General features: G+C 34.2%; 1 protein-coding gene across 20 annotated transcripts in view; it reads left to right on the forward strand.

Annotated features, from left to right (window-relative positions):
- The window catches only part of nrxn3a (neurexin 3a), a 504,128-nt gene that overhangs the window by 188,917 nt on the left and 295,506 nt on the right, over nucleotides 1-19,705 (forward strand). For 12 of the 20 annotated variants that reach the window (XR_007424264.1, XR_007424265.1, XM_049464234.1 and 9 more), the window contains 5 exons: nucleotides 7,632-7,751; nucleotides 8,741-9,122; nucleotides 10,391-10,581; nucleotides 11,868-12,041; nucleotides 18,868-18,882. Coding sequence is in view for 17 of the 20 variants with exons in the window: in XM_049464234.1 (XP_049320191.1) it covers nucleotides 7,632-7,751; nucleotides 8,741-9,122; nucleotides 10,391-10,581; nucleotides 11,868-12,041; nucleotides 18,868-18,882 (882 nt within the window). In the remaining 3 variants the exon portion in view is untranslated. The remainder of the gene's footprint in view (nucleotides 1-7,631; nucleotides 7,752-8,740; nucleotides 9,123-10,390; nucleotides 10,582-11,867; nucleotides 12,042-18,867; nucleotides 18,883-19,705) is intronic. The other 8 variants (XR_007424266.1, XM_049464237.1, XM_049464238.1 and 5 more) reach the window with 1 other exon arrangement.

A 19,705-nucleotide genomic window follows, 5' to 3' on the forward strand; every position in this document is an offset into this window, starting at 1 on the left:
ATATCAATAAATAAGGTACAAATAAGAACTTTTATTGTAAGTGGTCAGATTTTAATTTATTCCCATGGCTTTTTATTGTTAAAACATAGAAGTTATTCTTTTTCTCTTGCATATAAAGCAATATGCTTGGAAAGCAGGGAAGAGGATGTTGCTTAGGGCCATTGAATGTTCAGAAACAAGTATTTTTATTGTACGTACTGATCAGTACAATACTGCAAAAGACTAGAAAAACATATAGAAAAACAAATATGTTTGATATATTTGGTGGAGCTCAAATGGTAGCAGCTCAGTGCATATATCACTGCATGCAAACTGTACATGAACATATGTGTATATATAATACTTTTGCATGAAAAATGGTATTTATGGTATTGTGTATTAAATATAGTATTGTTTCAGGTGCAATAATATTTGTGTAGTTAAATCAATGAGAGTCGGATTAGGAAGTCACCACTTATTTTAACTGTTTTATACGCACTACTCCTCTTGTAAACAGAGCTTTCAGTATTCCAGAACCAGATGCACCTTTATATTCATCCAATTTACACAGCATTTTCTCCAGATTTAACACTAGCCATGTTGATTTAACACTGACTACATACAATAGAATAAATTGCTATTTATAGAAGCATGAATGTGGTAAAAGAAAAACTGTTATTTTTGTCAAATTTAGTGAGAAATGTAGTTGACGCTCTGTTTCAAGAAGAAGTGCCCAAGTGTTCACTCAGCAGACTCAGTCTGCATAAAGCCTGTTATCTATACCAGTGGTCTGGTCCCCACCCCTGGTCCTGGAGGACCCCCTGTCCTGCACATTTTAGAGGTTACCTGCTCTAACACACAACCTTTAACTCAGCAACAGATCAGAAGTGTCGGGAGCAGGGTGAGCACTAATATGCGCAGGGCAGAGGGTCCTCCAGGTCCATGGTTGGGAACTGATCTGTACTATACATGCTTTTTTCTTTGTGCTTAGAGTTCCACAAAGAAACATATGTTCATTCTGAGTGTTCTATTTCTTTTGTGTAAATATTCATGTAAAATCAACTGCTTTTACTCATAAACTGGCTTTGGGTACCCTCACTGAAGACATTTAGATGTTTTCTGCATACATCTGCAGCATACTTTCCTAAAAATTAAGTTGCTACAATGTGTTATTTGAGTAATGCTGAACAACAAGTAGAATTAAGAGATTTAACATCTCTACAGCCATTTACAGTATTTTTATGGCTGTTGCTGGGCAGGATGAGCATCTCTGAAATCTCAATTCCACCCCAATATGTCCACCACACATATGGGAGTGCAAACACACTAGAGAGCAGTGTAGATAAAATCAAATCATATCAAAAACAATATTTGAAAATCTGCATGCAATAACCAGACCATGCATAGGGTCCTATAGGTAGTATAGGGAGTAGCATAGGTACTTTAAGATAGTATAGGGTAGCATAATGTAAGTATATGGTGAGTATAAGGTAGTATGGAGACTATTGACTAATATAGGTAGTATAAATAGTATGTATGTAGAGTGTGTAGAGTGTGTAGAGTGTTGTAAGGAGTATAATGTAGTACAGGGAGTTCAGGGTAGTATAGGGAGTACATTGAAGTATGGGGGAGTTTAGGGTATAGGGAGGTACCTGGCGTATACTCTTGAGTATTGATTAGTATAAGGACTATGTTCCAGTATAGGGGGAGTATAGTGTGTATACTGTAGTATAAAGGAGTATAGGGCAGCATATGGAGTGCAAGGTAGTATATTGTAGTATTGAGAATATATGAAAGGGTAGTATAGGGTAGAATAAGGTAGTATAGGAAATGTAGGGGTAGTATAGAGCTTTATGAACTAATAAAGTGGCATTTTTAAAAGATTTTTCAAATGAAAAAATCCAAGTGTTAATTTAGTTCTTTTGTTTAAAAAAGTTCATTGTACAAAAGCCTCAATCCCTAAATCTAATGTCAGATGTTTCAATGTTTGAGCTCCACTCTTTCCCTTTATTACAGCTTCCGTTACTCTAAGGAGACTCACTGAGTTTACTTGCATGAATTTTACATTTTACATTTTACATAATACATTTTACTGGCAAATATGTAAATTATTATTATTATTTATAAATATATATTTATATATATATACATATATATATATATATATATATATATATATATATATATATATATATATATATATATATATGTATATATTATAGTTTGTACTACTCTCATACTGCTGTTGTGTTTGTCAATCAGCGAGCGAGGGATGGTAACAGCGTGAACACGAGGAGAGATCAGGAGAGCGTGTGCATCAGGGTGTACTAATCTGTAAATGGCTTGTATGACTTATGGAAATTTATATCAGTGTAATTGAAGTCTGTTAGTGAGCTGTGTGTGTTTATGCTGTCCGTAATTTGGCGGCCACTGGGATGTCATCATAAACTGTCTCCATCAATCACGCGGCGCGAGCGGGAGATAGCTTGTCATATCTGCCACCGTCGCCATGCTAGATTAGCCTCGCGTCCTTTACCTCCGTCAGATCCTAATTTCCATCTTTCAGATCAATGTAATTTCTGCACTGCTGTGATGGAATATCTTTTAATCAGGTTAATTAATTGTGCCTCAACATCACCCCCCCCCTCCAATCCCTCCACACACACACACACACACACACCTTCCCTGTGCTTACATACATACGCTCGCTACAGTGCCTACATACAGCTTCAAATCTCCTAAGACTTTATTAAATACAACACTTATTTGAAGTCTCGATAAATAAAGACTTCATAAAACATGTATCTTTCATGAGTATCATATTCATATAAAAAACAGATGTTTTAGAATGAGGTAAATGACATTGTATTAATAGAAGTGGTCTTAAAAATAAAGGTCATTACTTGATTAATACTGAAGTGCAACATTAGTGAGGTTAAGTAGCATATAAAGTGTAAAAGCCCTTTAAGATGTCCTACAATTTATACAGATTTGTTTATGTTAGCAGGCGTTATTTGTCATCAATCAATCAATCAATCAATCAATCAATCAACCTTTATTTTCACTTACTAATACATTGAGGGTGGCCACAGTTTGCACACACCTTAAACATATGGAGTTATTTATTAAACAAAAAGTATTAACAAAACAGAATATGTTTTATATTTTAGATTCTTCAAAGGATGACAGCTTTAAACATCCTGGCTGGATCTGGATTATTCTCAGTCAGATTTATGAGGTAGAGTCACCTGGAATTCAGGTTTTCAGTTAACAGCTGTGCTGAACTCGTCAAGAGTTAATTACTTGAATTTCTTGTCTCTTAATAAAGTGTTTGAGAGCATCAGTTGTAAAGTAGTGAAGAGGTAGAGTTACAGGTATACAGTGAATAGTGAATATTTGAATAATGCATAATGACAAGAACTACTCAACTAGTAAAGTAAAGAAAAAAATACTTTAATTCAAAAATGAAGGTCAATCAGTCTCAGTCTCAAAAACCATAAAAATGTTATGATGAAACTGGCTCTCATCAGAACTGCCCCAAGACTTATCATTTTGCACAGGATAAATTCCAGCTTTAAAAACAGCTCCACAGATAAATGCTTCACAGAGTATTTTGGTTTGTTTCACACTTTTAAGTTACTACATGATTTCTTATGTTTTCCTTCATCATCTGGGTTTACAGTTTATTAATTTGCAATGTAGGCAAAAAAGCAAAAAGAAAAAAATAAACATACCAACACGACATACTGTCCAGTAGTGAAGATTTACTAACTACAGTAACTAAAGTTGTGTTATTCTGTTTTTAACACTGTGATAAATCATAATTCACAGGGAGTAGGTATTAGAGAATATTGTTGGAGTATGTTGACTTGTAATTACTGGCATACAGCATTAACTTTCAACTTATTATGCTCTATAAATACATTAGTTAACTCTTATGGATATGTTCTAATGTCTCTAATGAAGTGGCCATCAGAAAAAGTGCTGCCTACTTTTCTACAGACTGTCTGTAAGCATGTTCTCTGTACGTCTGAGAGCTCTTTACTTGGAATCTGAGGTCGTTTATATAAGCATGAGCCAGAGAGCTATTTCTGAGTTCTAAATGACATGTATGATTATGTTTCTAGAATATACTGCACTTTCTGGCTGGTAATTTGTCACCATGGGTTACTTTTCAAAGACTCAATCATTCCTGAATTAGAACGTCCTTGCAGTGTCCATCTGAGCCGCTGAGTGAGTCAGTGTAAAGCAGTGCTGTGACTTTAACTGAGAGCTGGTTGTGAACAAATTGCTTAGTTTCAGATGTGAAATTACATTTAGAAGACGTAAAAAAGTTGGTTTGCAATCTGTGAACTTAGAAAAAATAAGTTTTGGAAATGTACTTTAACCTTATATCATGCACAGAATGATAAATCGTGTTTTAAATTATTCATCTTTGTAATGAACATGAATATTTCAGACATTTATCTGTTCTTTTTGCTCTGATTGAAGAAACGTTTCTCCGATCTAAATGAACTGTTATGTACTTAAATGCAATCAGAGCTGAAACCCTGTAACTGTGTAAACCATGCAAATAGTGTACAAATTTGGCAGCTTTCTTTTTACCAAGAAAGATTATTTTGTCAGTAAAGATTCAGCCCATTAGAACCCTCCCAATTAAATGTGTACAGTATTCATTCGCTGCGAGAACAGAAGAATACTAGGTTCTTCAGTGTGAACAGTGTTCACTGCTGCTGTGCAACACTCTCAGTTGAAGAGTATGATGTGATGTTTTGACGGTTCCACTAAAGCTTTGCTGAAAAGCACCACCGTTCTTATAAGCCCAAACAAAAATGATTCAAGAAACAGAGTTATTTTGGTGGAAAAGCACTAACAGGGATTAAGCCAAGTTCTGGACTACACACCATTTTGAATCAGAGGTGGAAAGTAATGAATTACATTTACTTAAGTTACTGTAATTGAGTAGATTTTTTGAGTAATTTGTTATTTTTAAAGTAGTTTTTAAAATAGGTAATGTCACTTTTACTCAAGTACATTTTGACACAAGTCATTTACTTTGCTACATTGGAAAACTCCCCATTACTGAGTAAAAAAATATATGCTGGGGGAAAAAAAACAATTGTCTGAATTAAAAAAAAATAAAAAATGGCACGGACGCTCGCGCGTGGAATAACGAGGCAATAACGTCCTCATGCAATACAAAATGTGCCCCGCAGGACAGAGCTGTCAGCTTTCAAAACGTCCACATCAAACCTGAGAAAGCATGTAGTTGTAAGTAATTTTATCATTAAACAATCTGCTTAAATGTTAAAAAAAAACATGTAAATAGCAGTTAAAGCACAGCAATGGCAAGTTAAAATATAATAATGAACTGTAAAACTATAAATTTCAGTTTATAGTCACCTATATTACCATAACTTTTTAATAGTAAAGAAAAAAAAAATGGTTCATAGAAACCTATGCCACTTGTTTTATGGGGTGGTCTGAACAAGTACTACCTGAAAGGTCCAAATTATTATGTGGAATAATAGTTCATTAAAAACAATTTAATTTATGATTTGTTTTTACTTTTTTACATCAAATAATTAAAAGCAACTATGTAACTTTTACTCAAAGTACATTTTAAATTGAATACTTTTTACTTTTACTCGAGTAGATTTTTAGATGGGTACTTTTACTTTTACTTGAGTACAATTTTAGCAAAGTTAAGGTACTTTTAGGTAATTACACCTTTTCTGTACTTTTTCCACCTCTGTTGTGAATTGAGACTTCCCATTAAAAGGATAATATAGTCCAGGATTATGCTTAACACCTGTTTCAAAAACTGATTTAACATGAATTGAAGTGTATTATTTATTTGAACAATAACAGGGAGACCTAAGCTGGCATGCTACAATTGAGGAAATACTTATTTGGAGGTATTTGGAGGACTGTATGTCCAGTAGGAAGACAATATGTCCAGAAGGTGGAATATATGACCAGTAGAAGCACTGCCTGTCAAGCAGAAGGACTATAAGTCTACTCAGTGTACAGTGTATGTGAACCATGTCCAGCAGGACAACAGTGCGTCCATAAGAGAACAGCGTGTGAAGTAAAAGAACAGTATGTTCTTCAAAAGTTTAAATAACTGTTTAAAAACCTTCCAATAGGATAACAGCAGTAGAACTGCGTGTCCAACTACAGGACTGTGTGCACATCCAGCAGGACAGCGTGTCGAATTGGAGGAAAATGTGTCCAATGGAAATATATTACTGCATATACAGCAAGAAAGCACTTCAAAACATTTGATTAAATGTAATTTATTAATATAAATTATTATTATTTTATTTGTTATATACAAATATACATTTGTTTTATTGTTTATTGTTGATAATATATATATATATATATATATATATATATATATATATATATATATATATGAAGAGTTTGGTTCCAAAACACTATAAATCCATTTTTATCAATTTGAGTAAAAAAGGGTTTTCTTTAGCGAGAAAGTGGTAGGCTGAAAACCAATGTTTTCTGTTTCAAACTATCAAATACCATACTAAGGTTAAAATAACACAAACAAATCAAATCAAGATTTTAATATTTAAAGATTTATTTAAAAAAATAATTCGTTTTTTCGCAAAACGCAATAAATCCATGCCAAGTTTTTTTTTTCAAAATGTCTTATATATCCTTTGGCATCAATAGATTTTTTTTTTACTAATAATGTGCAAAATACAATAATAAATAACAGTAAATTGTACATCTGAATATAATAGTTTAACCATTGGGCCTAAAAACACAAATTTCAAAACATTTCTTTTCGAAAAAGTGCAAAATTTCATTAAGGAACAAGACATTAACACTATAATATCAATAATATCCCCAAAAGCACGTTACACACAGTGTGTGTGTGTGTGCCTCATTTTCTTTAGCTTTTCACATACGAGACTTTTTTGATGGCTTTCTCTTTTTTCAATAACTGCTTCACGAACAGGCTCCTCTATACCATCAAACCCGTTCATTTTCGCGGACTTTTAGAGTGAAAAACGGAAATGAAAGTAGGCTACACGAAATACCGGCACGCTCGACAGGGCGCATGTTTACATTCTATAGCTCGTGGAATGCTGCCCTGTGATTGGATGAGTGGAGATGTGGCGTTCTGTATCATGTATTTGATTACCTTTTCTCTTGTCACACCGAACTTCCAGCTTGTCCAGCTATAGGAGTGAGTGGTATGTCAGAACCTCTTTATGAGTAAAAGCCATTTGATTTGATTTGCAGATGTATCAATTTAAGATCAGTCTTTCCCAAACTTGAAGTTTAGAAATTATAAATATCAGTATGTAGCAGTATTATAAACATTCCAGACAAATGTTTTTTCTCTGTACTATAATTAAATCATTTTGAATCAAACTTCTGCTTTCTGTTAATGGCATATATGTTATGATTTAGACCAAAAATATTACAAATTACATATTTTAATAAAATTTACAATGTTTTATCCTCATCTCTGAGTTTGGCATAAGATTATACATTATATTACAGCAATATAAATACAGAATATGCAGTTTTCTGCTGTAGAGACAGTAAAGAAAGCAAAGGTTTGATTGAGAGTGAAACGATTAAGAATGAAATTAACTTTTCACGACCGTCGTTCTCAGGCAAGGGACCAGAGACACTGTATGCTGGACAAAAACTCAATGACAATGAGTGGCATACGGTGCGGGTGATCCGGCGCGGTAAAAGCTACAAGCTCACAGTTGACGATGACGTAGCTGAAGGTACTTCCCTTGGATTTGAATCTGACAGACAACAGAGTTACACAGTTACATATATACCATAGTGTCTGAGTGAACTGTGTATATTAAGATTGCTTTTCATTTCAATTTAATAGCCATAGAAAATGGTATCAAAAACAGTGGTACTGTAGGGTTTAAAGGGCCCATATCAGATGTTTCCCATGTATAACAGTTGCGTGAATATACCAATATGGTCACATTTCTTTATATATACTCACTATATCCCTTTAAATTTTGACTGATACATTAATCTGTTGGATGATACATCAGAACTGGGGAGCAGGCACTTTCCTCAGTGTGTATCTAGTGATGCATTTGCAGCCATTTGACTTTTCCACTGCACGGTGTCTATACTAATGAGCTATTTTTCATTTAGTGGTACTTTTTTAGTATCTGTTCGATCATGGTGTCTGTCTTGGTGTATTAAAGGAGACACATGCTTGCCTCACCCTACTAGTTTCAGGAGCACTGCAAGTCTCAGGGCTCACAGCTCTAATGAGTGAATGGGTTAATTGGCCTCAGCTAAATTGGTTGGGAAAATATGGTAAAAACATTCAGTTGTCCTTGATATGGGCCCTTTAAAGAGGTTTAGACTTTTAACAGAACCATACATCCAGGCCAAGAACCATTTGGAGACCTTTCTTTTTATAGAGTGAGAGTAAATAGAGGTTTATCCAACAGGCTTAGCCGAAAATCCACATCATCATGATCTCCTAAAACCACAGAAAGTCATTAAAGTTAGAAAGAGCTCTTGGCTTTTGTGAAAAGTTACACAATGAGGTCTTTACTTGGATTCCACACTTAAATCATCTCAAGGTTTTTGGGCAATAAAGTTTGGAGTGACTCTGCTACATTGAAACTGCTTCAGCTTTATCATTAAAGCTGCAGTTTAAAGTCATTTGAAGGAATAGTATAGCTGCCTTTCTCTTCCCTTTCCCCCACGCCCCCCTCCCACCCCGCTCTGGTTACAGGTCAGATGGTGGGTGACCACACCCGGCTTGAGTTCCACAACATAGAGACGGGCGTGATGACCGAGCGGCGCTTCGTCTCGCACATCCCGTCCAGCTTCATCGGCCACCTGCAGAGCCTGAAGTTCAACGGCCTGCTGTACATCGACCTGTGCAAGAACGGCGACATCGACTACTGCGAGCTGAACGCACGGTTCGGGATGCGCTCCATCATCGCTGACCCTGTGACCTTTAAAGCCAAGAGCAGCTACCTGAGTCTGGCCACGCTGCAGGCCTACACATCTATGCACCTTTTCTTCCAGTTCAAAACCACTTCTGCGGATGGCATCATCCTCTTCAACAGCGGCGACGGGAACGACTTCATCGCTGTGGAACTGGTGAAAGGGTAAGGAAGTATGAAATTCCATGTGTTGAGTCCACCAATCACATTTCTCATTTGTACCCCTAAACCTGTGTCACAGGGGGTGGGAGGTGAGATGCAAAAGTTATTCATTATTGCCCATTATTATTGTCAGTATTGTCAGTTCTGTTAATTAATTGAATCCAATATATTCATCAGATAGGCCTCTCACAATAATTATGTATATGCTATCTACTTATCATACAGTATCAGCCTAAATGTTGTTTGCTGACCTCTGTATTGCCCATTTTGTTTACTTGGCCAACAACTGATATTTATTTAGGATATTTAAACTTTTCTAATCCCCTTTAATTTAGTATTTTAATGATCATTATCATTATCATTTAATTATCATTTTAAAATTGTGAGATTTCATTAACATTTTATCATAATTTTAGTGGCAAACATTTGGTGTTAAAATTACAGTAATATTATTAATCACATTAATTTCTATTAGTTTTATATTAGTTTTGTTAACAGACCTATTATTATAAGAAGCTTCTGCTAAATGGACCTGTTTACATATACTCAATTACATTTTTAATGATATAATGTATTGTATTAAAACCTGTATCATAGAAAATAATACAAAACTAATTTAATACCTATATTACTAGTAGACTTTTGCCCAATCACATTTCTCATTTGTACACCTACACTTGTGTCACAGGGGGTGGGAGGTGGGATGCAACAATCCTCTATTATCGCCCATCCTGTTCATTGCTTGGTGATTAAAAGCTGAAGTTATTCGCTAGTTTCTTGTTTAATTGTTTCATGTAGCTGTTACATTCTTTCACCTGAGGCTGCTGCAACGTTTAAGTGCTGAGATGTACTACTGGATATATTACTAATACTAGTAGTACGCTGCTAGTACTAATCGTCATTCACTAGTTTCTTGTTCAAAATTTTTCATTTCACCTTAAATGATGGAGCCGTCTCAGGTGAGAGAATGTGACTGCTACTTTATTTAAGGTGGAAAGCGGGAATTTAGCTATATTTAGTTACTGAGACATACTACTAGTAATTTTTGTAACTTTTTATGCTTGTTATAATGAAAAAATACACTTTAATAATACAATTAATACACTTTAAGTGTTTATTTGGTTGCTTGTGCGCAATCACGCAAATGTGAGGGGTACGGTTAAATGGTAGTGGCAGGGGGTGAAATGGGACTGGCCTTTGGTCTGGAAAGTCATGCATCATTTGAACTCTGTAAAGAGAGACTCTAAGCCACACCTCTTCATCTTTTACAGGTACATACATTATGTGTTTGACCTTGGCAATGGCCCAAACCTCATCAAGGGTAACAGTGACAGACCTCTGAATGATAACCAGTGGCATAACGTGGTCATCACCAGAGATAACAGCAACCTCCACACACTGAAAATAGACGCCAAGGCCGTGAGTCAGGTTGTCAATGGTGCCAAGAACCTGGACCTAAAAGGTAAGCAGATAGAATCTGTACAGCAGACATCATCCACTTCACTAAAGATCCTATTTGTGCTTCAGTTCACTTTGTACTTCCACTTAGCTGATCAGTAAAAAAATATCTAGAAGATGACTAACACAAACTGTGCGTCAACGGACTGGATATAGTGGGAAAGTGTGATGCTGCGTTGGGGATGTTTTTAATAAAGTGTCCAGTTATCTGAAGTCTCTAACAGCCATTAATAATACTCGGACCTTTCCACACTCTATCTGAATGATATGTATGTGTGAACATGAATGCCCATGTCAGTTGTACCAGACATTATCTGGACTTTTTCCTTCCAGCTCTCTTGTGAAAAGTCCAGGTAATGTCTAGAACTTTGCAGAAGGTGCGCCATGATGCTCATTGCTATCTTACACCTTGCTAGATCTTAGATTGTTCCAAAAAAATCTAGCCTGACCCAGCCCGAGCTCATGCACGTTCTGCCATTATGAGCTCGAGTCTGATTTAAACCTAACATTTTTTTAGTAAGTAGAGCGTTAAAACTGAGCTTTTTAAAAACATTTCCGGGCTGTTTGAATCAGCCAAATCTGTTCAGAATGATATTAAGTAACATTGCAACACTGAAGAAGCATAGACCTATTATTTATTAAGAACAGCTACACACAGTGCTGCAAGTCAAGTGCGAATTGCGAACAAGTGGAGGAGGATTATCACGCCATACCTTTATATAAAATAAAAATACCAATACTACATCACAGGCCATTTTCTTGAGCCTGACCTGAGGAAAGTGGTGGGAAATTTGTTCCAGGGCCCTAGTTCAAGTCGTGTATAGGTTTGGGCTCAGGCTCGGGTAGAGAATCTAAACTTTACACTCCGCTAAGTCTTTTTATTTTATTTTTGGCTTTCACCTGCGTTGTTTAAATAGCCGATGGGTGGTCTTGAAATGAGACCTGTTCAGGTAAATTTCAGGCTTATTGCTATCTTGGCAACAAAAAACACAGGTGCGGTATGTGCACTATGTGTACATTCTGGCTGTCATGCTAATTGAGAAATGTATCAGTATATGTAGAAACAAAATTTAACATTTATGTTGAATGTTAAAAGATTATGCTTTAGTTATGGTAGATCAGTCATGCTAATAATATAATTTGATTAAATTTGAAAATGTTACCAAACAGTGGTAACTCATTGTTTATTTATTTTTATTATTATTGATTTTTTTTAAGTAAAATTGTCAGAAAAAAGATGATGAATAAATTAATCTACCTCTGATCTGCCTGTGATCCTCTTCCGTGTAGGAGATCTCTACATCGCCGGTTTAGGACCGAACATGTACAACAGCCTTCCCAAACTCGTAGCCTCGAGGGAAGGCTTCAAGGGCTGCCTGGCATCAGTGGACCTGAACGGCCGCCTCCCCGACCTGATAAACGACGCTCTGTTCCGCAGTGGACAGATTGAGCGTGGATGTGAAGGTACACCCTCTTACAACTCCAGCTCCAGGAGCCCTTTCTTCCTCATGAATGCTAACAGTAGCTCCACCTCCATCTCACTGAGCCATCACTCCATCCTACTAACCCTGCTCGTTTCATCTCTCACCCAGCCGGCTGTCTGTTAGACCCATGATCTGTTGGGCTACTTCACTTGAGTCTCATTTATTTATTTATTTATATATATATATATATATATATATATATATATATATATATATATATAGGCCACATTGGTCATACAGTCAGCCAAGCTTACATTTCTACCCAGTAACCAAAAGGTGACATAATGAAATGATCTGTTCATGATCTTTTATTGTATTTTTGAAATAATATTTACCACTCTGCAGTATTCTAAGGCAAGTTGGAGCTCTGATAGGTCTTTAGTGTACTTGATTAGTTGATTAGTTGGTCCACAGAATGTATGGGTGGCTTGTTTTGAAGTTATTTATAAATTTATTATTTGGAGATTCACATACAACCTAAATTTTGCAGTAGAATAAATGACTATTGAAAAAAAGTAATTGTTTCAGATACAGTGGGGTCTAAAAGTCTCAATAAATAATTATGGCAAGCAAAATTAGGATAAATATTTATATTTAGCATTTTACACAATTTTAATATCAGAAATGATAGAAAATAGTTAAATTATAACATTATTAATTTAAAAAATAAATAACTGAGAGGGGCATTATTGTCAGTTCTGTTTTGAATGTCTTTTTCGATTCATTTTTGATCAATTGAATGTAATCTACTCATCAGCCTCTCACAATAATTATGTGTATGCTATCTACTTATCATACGGTATATGGCCTAAATAATGTTTGCTGACCTCAGTATTACACATTTCGTTTACATTTTGTGGCCAACAACTGATATTTATTTAGGATATTTAAATTTGTCTAATCTCAATGATTGAATATTTAAATAATGTAAGGTTTTTAGGTTAGATTTCTTTAATATATTATTATAATTTTAGTGGCAAAAAATGGGTGTTAAAATTATTTAATACAGTAATATCATTTATCACACATAATTCCTGTGACAATATATCACCAAATTATATTAGTTTTGGTAACAGACCTATTATTACAAGAAGCTTCTGCTAAATGAATCTGTCTACATTTACTCAATTTAATTTTGATTATTCAATGTATTATATAAAACATTTATCATAAAAAAAATAAAATTAAAAACTAATTAATACACATTTTACTAGTAGACTTTTGGACCCTACTGTACGTGATTGATTTCCTAAATGAGTTGTATTTTCATATGTAGCATATCTAATACACTTAATTAGTATTTAATATTTATTAATAAAAAAAAATGTTTTAAAAAGGTGAGTCCACTGTATCTTACTCTTGTGTAAGTTACTATTAAAGAAAGGTTCCTAGGATTTAAAATATTGGTTGGTACACTATATGGACAAAAGTATTGGGACACCTGCTCATTCATTGTTCAAAAATCATGTTTTGTCCAAAATCAAGAATATTAAAAAAATAAATAGTTTGTCCTGTTTTTGTTGAAGTAACTATACCCCACAGGCCCATGTCTGGCATTGGGACTAGACAAGCTGTGTGTGTGCATTTAGTTGCACATCTGTGTCAGCAAAAACTTTCTTTTCTTCCTTATGTGAAAGGCAAATCAACCAATACCTAATCATTTGAACTCCCCCCTATCACTAGTAATGCCCCAATGTAACACCAGGAAAGTAAGGATGAGCGCATGCCTCCTCCGATACATATGAAGTCAGACTCTGCCTTTTTTTCAAACTGCTGTCTATACAAAGGAAAGTGCTGCATTCCCACTTCTGATACATCAGCCAACAGACACCTGTGCATGCCAGCATTACAATGGGAGTGATGAGGGGAGAGAGCGTCATCTACTGTACCCACCCAGAGAGAGCATGCAAATTATGCTTGATTAAAATAACATTCAATGTGGTGTCCACAAACATTTGGACATAAAGTGTATTTTAAATGAACGGTTGCTGGATGATAAAATGAAAGCCACCACATTTAAAATCATATTGCAATCAGCATCACATCAGCCCCACCTGGTCATCCATTTGAATGTAAATTCATATCTATATATTATTTTCTGTATGAAATGCCAAACATTTGCATGAGATTCCCCAGCCTTTATAGTTTAATGCATATGAACTGATATACACTGATCATGTATATAAGTCATTTATTTATTTTTCAGTTTTCTGTGAATGCTACCTGTTTTGTTGATTTTTTTGTTGGTTTTGTTTACAATTTTCAATTTCCTCTGTTACTTTATATGGTTTTATTTTGTTTTGTTTTGTTTTTATTTATGTTTTGTTTTATTTTGGACAAAAATAATTTCTTCATCCATCATAAAATAAAATATTCATCATGTCTTCCTCATTTGTCAGGCATTTCAGTGTTGTCCTGTTGGAGGGCTTTTCAAAAGCCCTCCCTTTTGTCATGTTTTTGGTGTAATCATTTATTCGTTTTTTCAATAAAATCTTGTCACTCAACTTTGTTTTGTCTTTCGTTGTAGCCTTCTGAACTCCAAGAGTGTGTGTCCTGAATATATGTGTCTAAAATACACAGATAATAAGATAAAATATATATTTTTTAGTTATATGGATATAGTCTGCATAACCCTCCTGTTATGTTGCTTCTGTCAACTGACTTGTTTTAAAGTTTAAAAATACAGTATGTTGTTTTCTTTACCATCAGCAGTCATGCTCTCTCTGGGTGGGTAGATGGCGCTCTCTCCCCTCTTTACTCTCCCACCATTGTGAGGCTGACCAACACTGGTGTCTGTTGGCTGCTAAGGCCAAATCTGAGTTAAGATTACTACTTTTAGTACTCAAGTCCAAGTCGAGATCAAGACCAGAATGATAATAATGAAAATGAACAAAATAACAAATACAATAAAATGAATATATAATATATAATAAATATTCATTTAATTTAAAACAAAATATATTAAATATAATTTCTAATTTATGTAATTAATTAATTATGTTTTATTAATTAATGTCAAAATAGCCTTATGCTAATATTAGGGATTAACAATATTTTTCCAAACCAAATATTTACATTTTGTATATTGTATATATGTAATGGAGATTAGGCCTATGTTAATTAAAAAAAAACTTGTTTAATTAAATAATTAAGTAGGCCCTCTAAGACCACCCAAAATGTGCTCTGGGCACTACTGAGTGAGTCCTAAATGACTGGGCTCATGCGGAGCAAAATTCTAGTTTATTAACGTTATACTGGAAAATGTTCACATTTCTTATATAAGTATTTTAAACTAATTATAAGTATTTTAACCAAAGAAAATAGAAGCTAACGACTGAAAACTTAAATTACAAATAATCCCAAAGATATTCCTTTAATTAAAGAAAATAGAATAAAATATTTGATTAAAAAGTACTGATAAAATACATAAAGTATAAGTTTCCAGCATCAGCTCACAAACCTGGCATCACACGGTAGCAGTAATGCTAGCGTGTCTATTGCCCTAAACTAGTTTGCTGTTAAATAATTCAATACAGAGTGAAGTTTAATTTTTACTTTTTAGCAAAATACTTAATTCTACTGTCTTAAATTAAAGGAATATCATGATATTATTTATAATTTAAGTTTTTAGTTGTTTAGCTCCATTCACCCCATTCATTGAGGGCTCACTCGCTCACTCGCGGGCGTACTCTAGGGGTGTGCAGTGGTTTTGCAGTGCGCATGCTCGCTTTAACCTGCGTTGATTAGTGTTGATTGGTAACTGGCTCTGCAGCGCTTACAGTTTACAGCGGTTACAGGACCGGAGCTCGGCATTTCTACTGTTATTTAAAGAGTTTAAGGTGAGCTGTTTGTTATATTATGTATTTTTATGCGCTGTTTGTGTATTATAGCCTGTTTTTATTGTGTTTTGGTGAAGTGTTTGATCAGGTTAGTCCCTAATTAACCGCAAATTAAGCCGGAAAAACAAGCAGAAACTACTCAAAAACCCTGTTTACCCAACAACTCCAGATTTCTCGGATTTCCCTAATTTTCTAACTCATTTAATCAGTTTAATAACTAGCTGTAGTCAGCATTCTGACATTACTACAGTAAATTAACCTCAAATTGAGGCTAAAATCGCGGTAATAAGAGCTGGAGTTAGAGGTTTAATATTACACAGAAATTTAAATATTAACGGTCGTATTATCTCACCTAGCCACTTAGCTAGCTAACCTAACTAACTAGCTAAGTAGCTAAGTAGTGCGTAAATTTAGATGTAGGCTGTTTATAAAGTAGCTAAAAGTTTAGAATTACGCCTTCAAACTGTAAAGTTACACATACATTAGCTAGTATGCTTACAGGAGCTATTAGCTACTCACTACTGAATATTTACACCTTTCCTGAGCTCTGTGAAGCACTGTGCGTACAGTTTACAAAACACACATCATTAGTTATTATGAAAACAAAAAATAAACAGTAGCCAAATAAAAACAGACCCAAAGCTTCAAACTTTTCCTTATATTTGGTTGTAAAAAAAAAACGCCTTACCTTTTTTGAGACATTCTAAGAATGATATTTGATACTTGCAGTATTAACTTACATTGTTTGTGTAGTATAGCCTGTTTTTATTTTATTTTCTACTAAATGTAGGTTGGCTGGGTTGCCATTAACAGTTTTTCAAAACCAGTTTGGAGTGAACTTTGTGCCAAAGCATTTACGAAAATTAAAGAAAAAAAATAAAAATAAATAAATAAATAAAATCCGCAATCAAAATTTTAAGAATCAAAAGTAAAAAGTGTATGTTGCAGAATCAAAAGAGGAAAAAAAAGTTAACGTTACTTGAAAATTATTTCTGTTTGGTTTGTTTGAGCCTTTGCTTTTATTTTTGTGTTTTTGTGGATTTTGTTGCTAAAACCTTTTGTTTCTGGAATCTCTCGTTTGCTACTTCCTAATGTTTTTGCCTGAGTTTTGAGTTTTGGCACAGTTTTCACATAAGGATGGGGCTCATTAGAAGGCATTTTACTTGAAACAGGCAAATAAGAGATTACAGAAGCAAAAGTCTTTAACAGCAAAATCCACAAAAACACAAAAAGGAAAGACTGACAAAAAATAATAAAGTTACCAATTATATTTAAAAATATATTTTTGCTATATTTTTTTGCTTTTGCAACATAAACCTTATCCTTTTGCTTCTTAAAATTTTAATTGCAGATTTTACTTTTTGCGGAAAACCTTTAGCCCATAATTCGCTGCATACAGTTGGATCACACACATTAGCTTGTTTGGTAGGAGCTGTTACTTACTAGCTACAAAATTAAACATTTACACCATTCTTGAGTTGTGCAATGCACTGTGCAATTCCAACACTTAGTTTACTAAAACATATAATTAGTTGTTATTAAAACAAAACTAACAACAACAAACAACACTAAGTGGGGAAAAAAACAACACAAACACATTTTGCTTTTAGTTTATTCATGTAGTTGAACTTCTGAATTTAACATATTTGGGCTGCTCCTGTCTGATAAATTAATAAGTATAGGGTATATAGATTAATCTGAAAAAAAAAATATATATATATATATATATATATCTCATACACATTCTCTGTTTTTTGGGTTTAAGGGTGTATTTTAAAAAATACACAGGGGTTTTATTCGATACTTAAGGAAACACTTAAGGGGTTACAACAATTTTTCATAAGAAAACCCTTAAAACAAAACACGTAAGGCATTTTTTTTAACAAACTTGTCTTAAAGAAATAGTTAAGGACAATCTTAAGTTTTATGCAATCGAGCTCTGGGGATTACAGAGGCCAAATTCCATAAAAACCTAATTGTTTTCATAAGTTGGAGGCCACATTACAATTTAAAGAAATTATGTGGTAGGATTTTATAATTTTTTTAATCCTAGGGTTACCTTATAAACAGGTTAATCTATGACTGAAACTAACAACAATCTTATACAGCTTGTTCAGAGCTGATCTCAAAATACAATGCTGTTTATTAGGGTATTTATTTAGTCTTTTAATATATAAAAAATCCACTGACACATGCTGACTTTAAGGCTGTGGCAATCTCATGTTCTTGGACTTGAATACTAAAACATTATAATGTATCAGAGCTGCATTGATTGGCAGCAGTTTAAAAAGAGGCAGCATCTGTTTTTACATTTATCAAATGAGGCATGCGCTTGACCTTACCCTCCTAGTGTTGGGAGACTTAAGTTAGTCCTGATAGACTGGGGGGAAAAAAAAAACTTTTATTCACATAAATTTGACTTAATTGGATAATTTTTGTTGTTCCTTTCTGTTGAACATAACAGGAGGATTAATAGAGAGCCAGTCTAGACAGAAGTAGAAATGCACCAGTTTTATGACCTTTTTAAGTTTAAAATGTACATACATTTTGCATAACTTGCATGCATGTGTTTTATAGCTCATGGTTCACTACACTCTAGTAAATGTTCTCAGCTAGTAAACCTTTTTCTTTTATAGTATTTTTAGTTGTTTTGCATGTCTGTCATTGCATTGCATTTCTTGTGCAACATCAGCCACAGCACTGTGGTGAAACACATGACGTCTGTTACTGAAGGACGGCGAGACGGCGAGCAGTCGTGGTGCTCTCTGGGCCGAGCTAGTCTCTGCCTTAGCTCCAGTTTTTCCTGTTTTCTTGTTTCCACATGTATTTAAAGTGTTGTTAATATATTTCCATCGAAAGGCCCTGCTGCTAACGGCTAATCCACAATAGCCTTTCATCTGTTGCTCAGTTGCTTTTCACACATGACGTGAGCCTTTTGTGTGTCTTACATTTATCTCTCCTGCACAGCGTCGAAAAGCGAACGTGAGTAGGCATTTCTGTTCAGTGAGAGCATGAGAGAACATGTATGTGCACAATCTATAAAGGCTGAGGCCTCAAGAATGGCTCAGTATGGACTGATCTTGGCTGATTGGTATTGCGGTGAATGCGCACCATGTTGTAATGGGGCTTTTCATTCACTAGATGGCAATGATGCGCCACAGCTTAGGAAGGAGGGAGCTCAGCTTGGTTTTAAATAGTGGCGTTTGATGCTGAAAAGCTTTTCACTGCAAAAAGATTTCCTGTGGGCAAGTGAAATCGTCTTAAATTTAGTATACATATTGAATATAGATTTTTGTTATAATTTCTTGTTCTTTATTAAATAATATTAAAGATTAATTGAGTCTTTCCAATGAATAATCAGGTCTGTTTTGTGTCTTATTATAAGTTGTTATTTTAAGTACCATCATAATAAATAAGTATATATAATGTGTCTGTATAGTAGTCTAAAATGTGTCCAAATTAACTTATTACTTTAAATGATTATAGTGATTATATCAACTTTGGAAGGCCTTAATTAATGTTTCTTTTAATGTGTAATTATTGTGAACATTTTATATTTCTAGGCACTTTTAAAAGTGATTGTATTGGTGAAAAGTGTCAAAGTATTACAGCAAGAAACAAAACAATAGATTGAGACACTTTCACTAAATAAAATTACTTGAATCTTGTAAAAGTGTCTATTAATAATAATACAGTAATTCGTATTTTAGTAGTAGTATTATAGTAATATTATTTTAATATGTAATATGTATTTTACCTATTATTACTATTATTTTGAACTAGATTTAAGATGTTGTCACTTGCC

The sequence above is a fragment of the Astyanax mexicanus genome, chromosome 14 (genome assembly GCF_023375975.1).
Source record: "Astyanax mexicanus isolate ESR-SI-001 chromosome 14, AstMex3_surface, whole genome shotgun sequence".
Lineage (NCBI taxonomy): Eukaryota > Metazoa > Chordata > Actinopteri > Characiformes > Acestrorhamphidae > Astyanax > Astyanax mexicanus.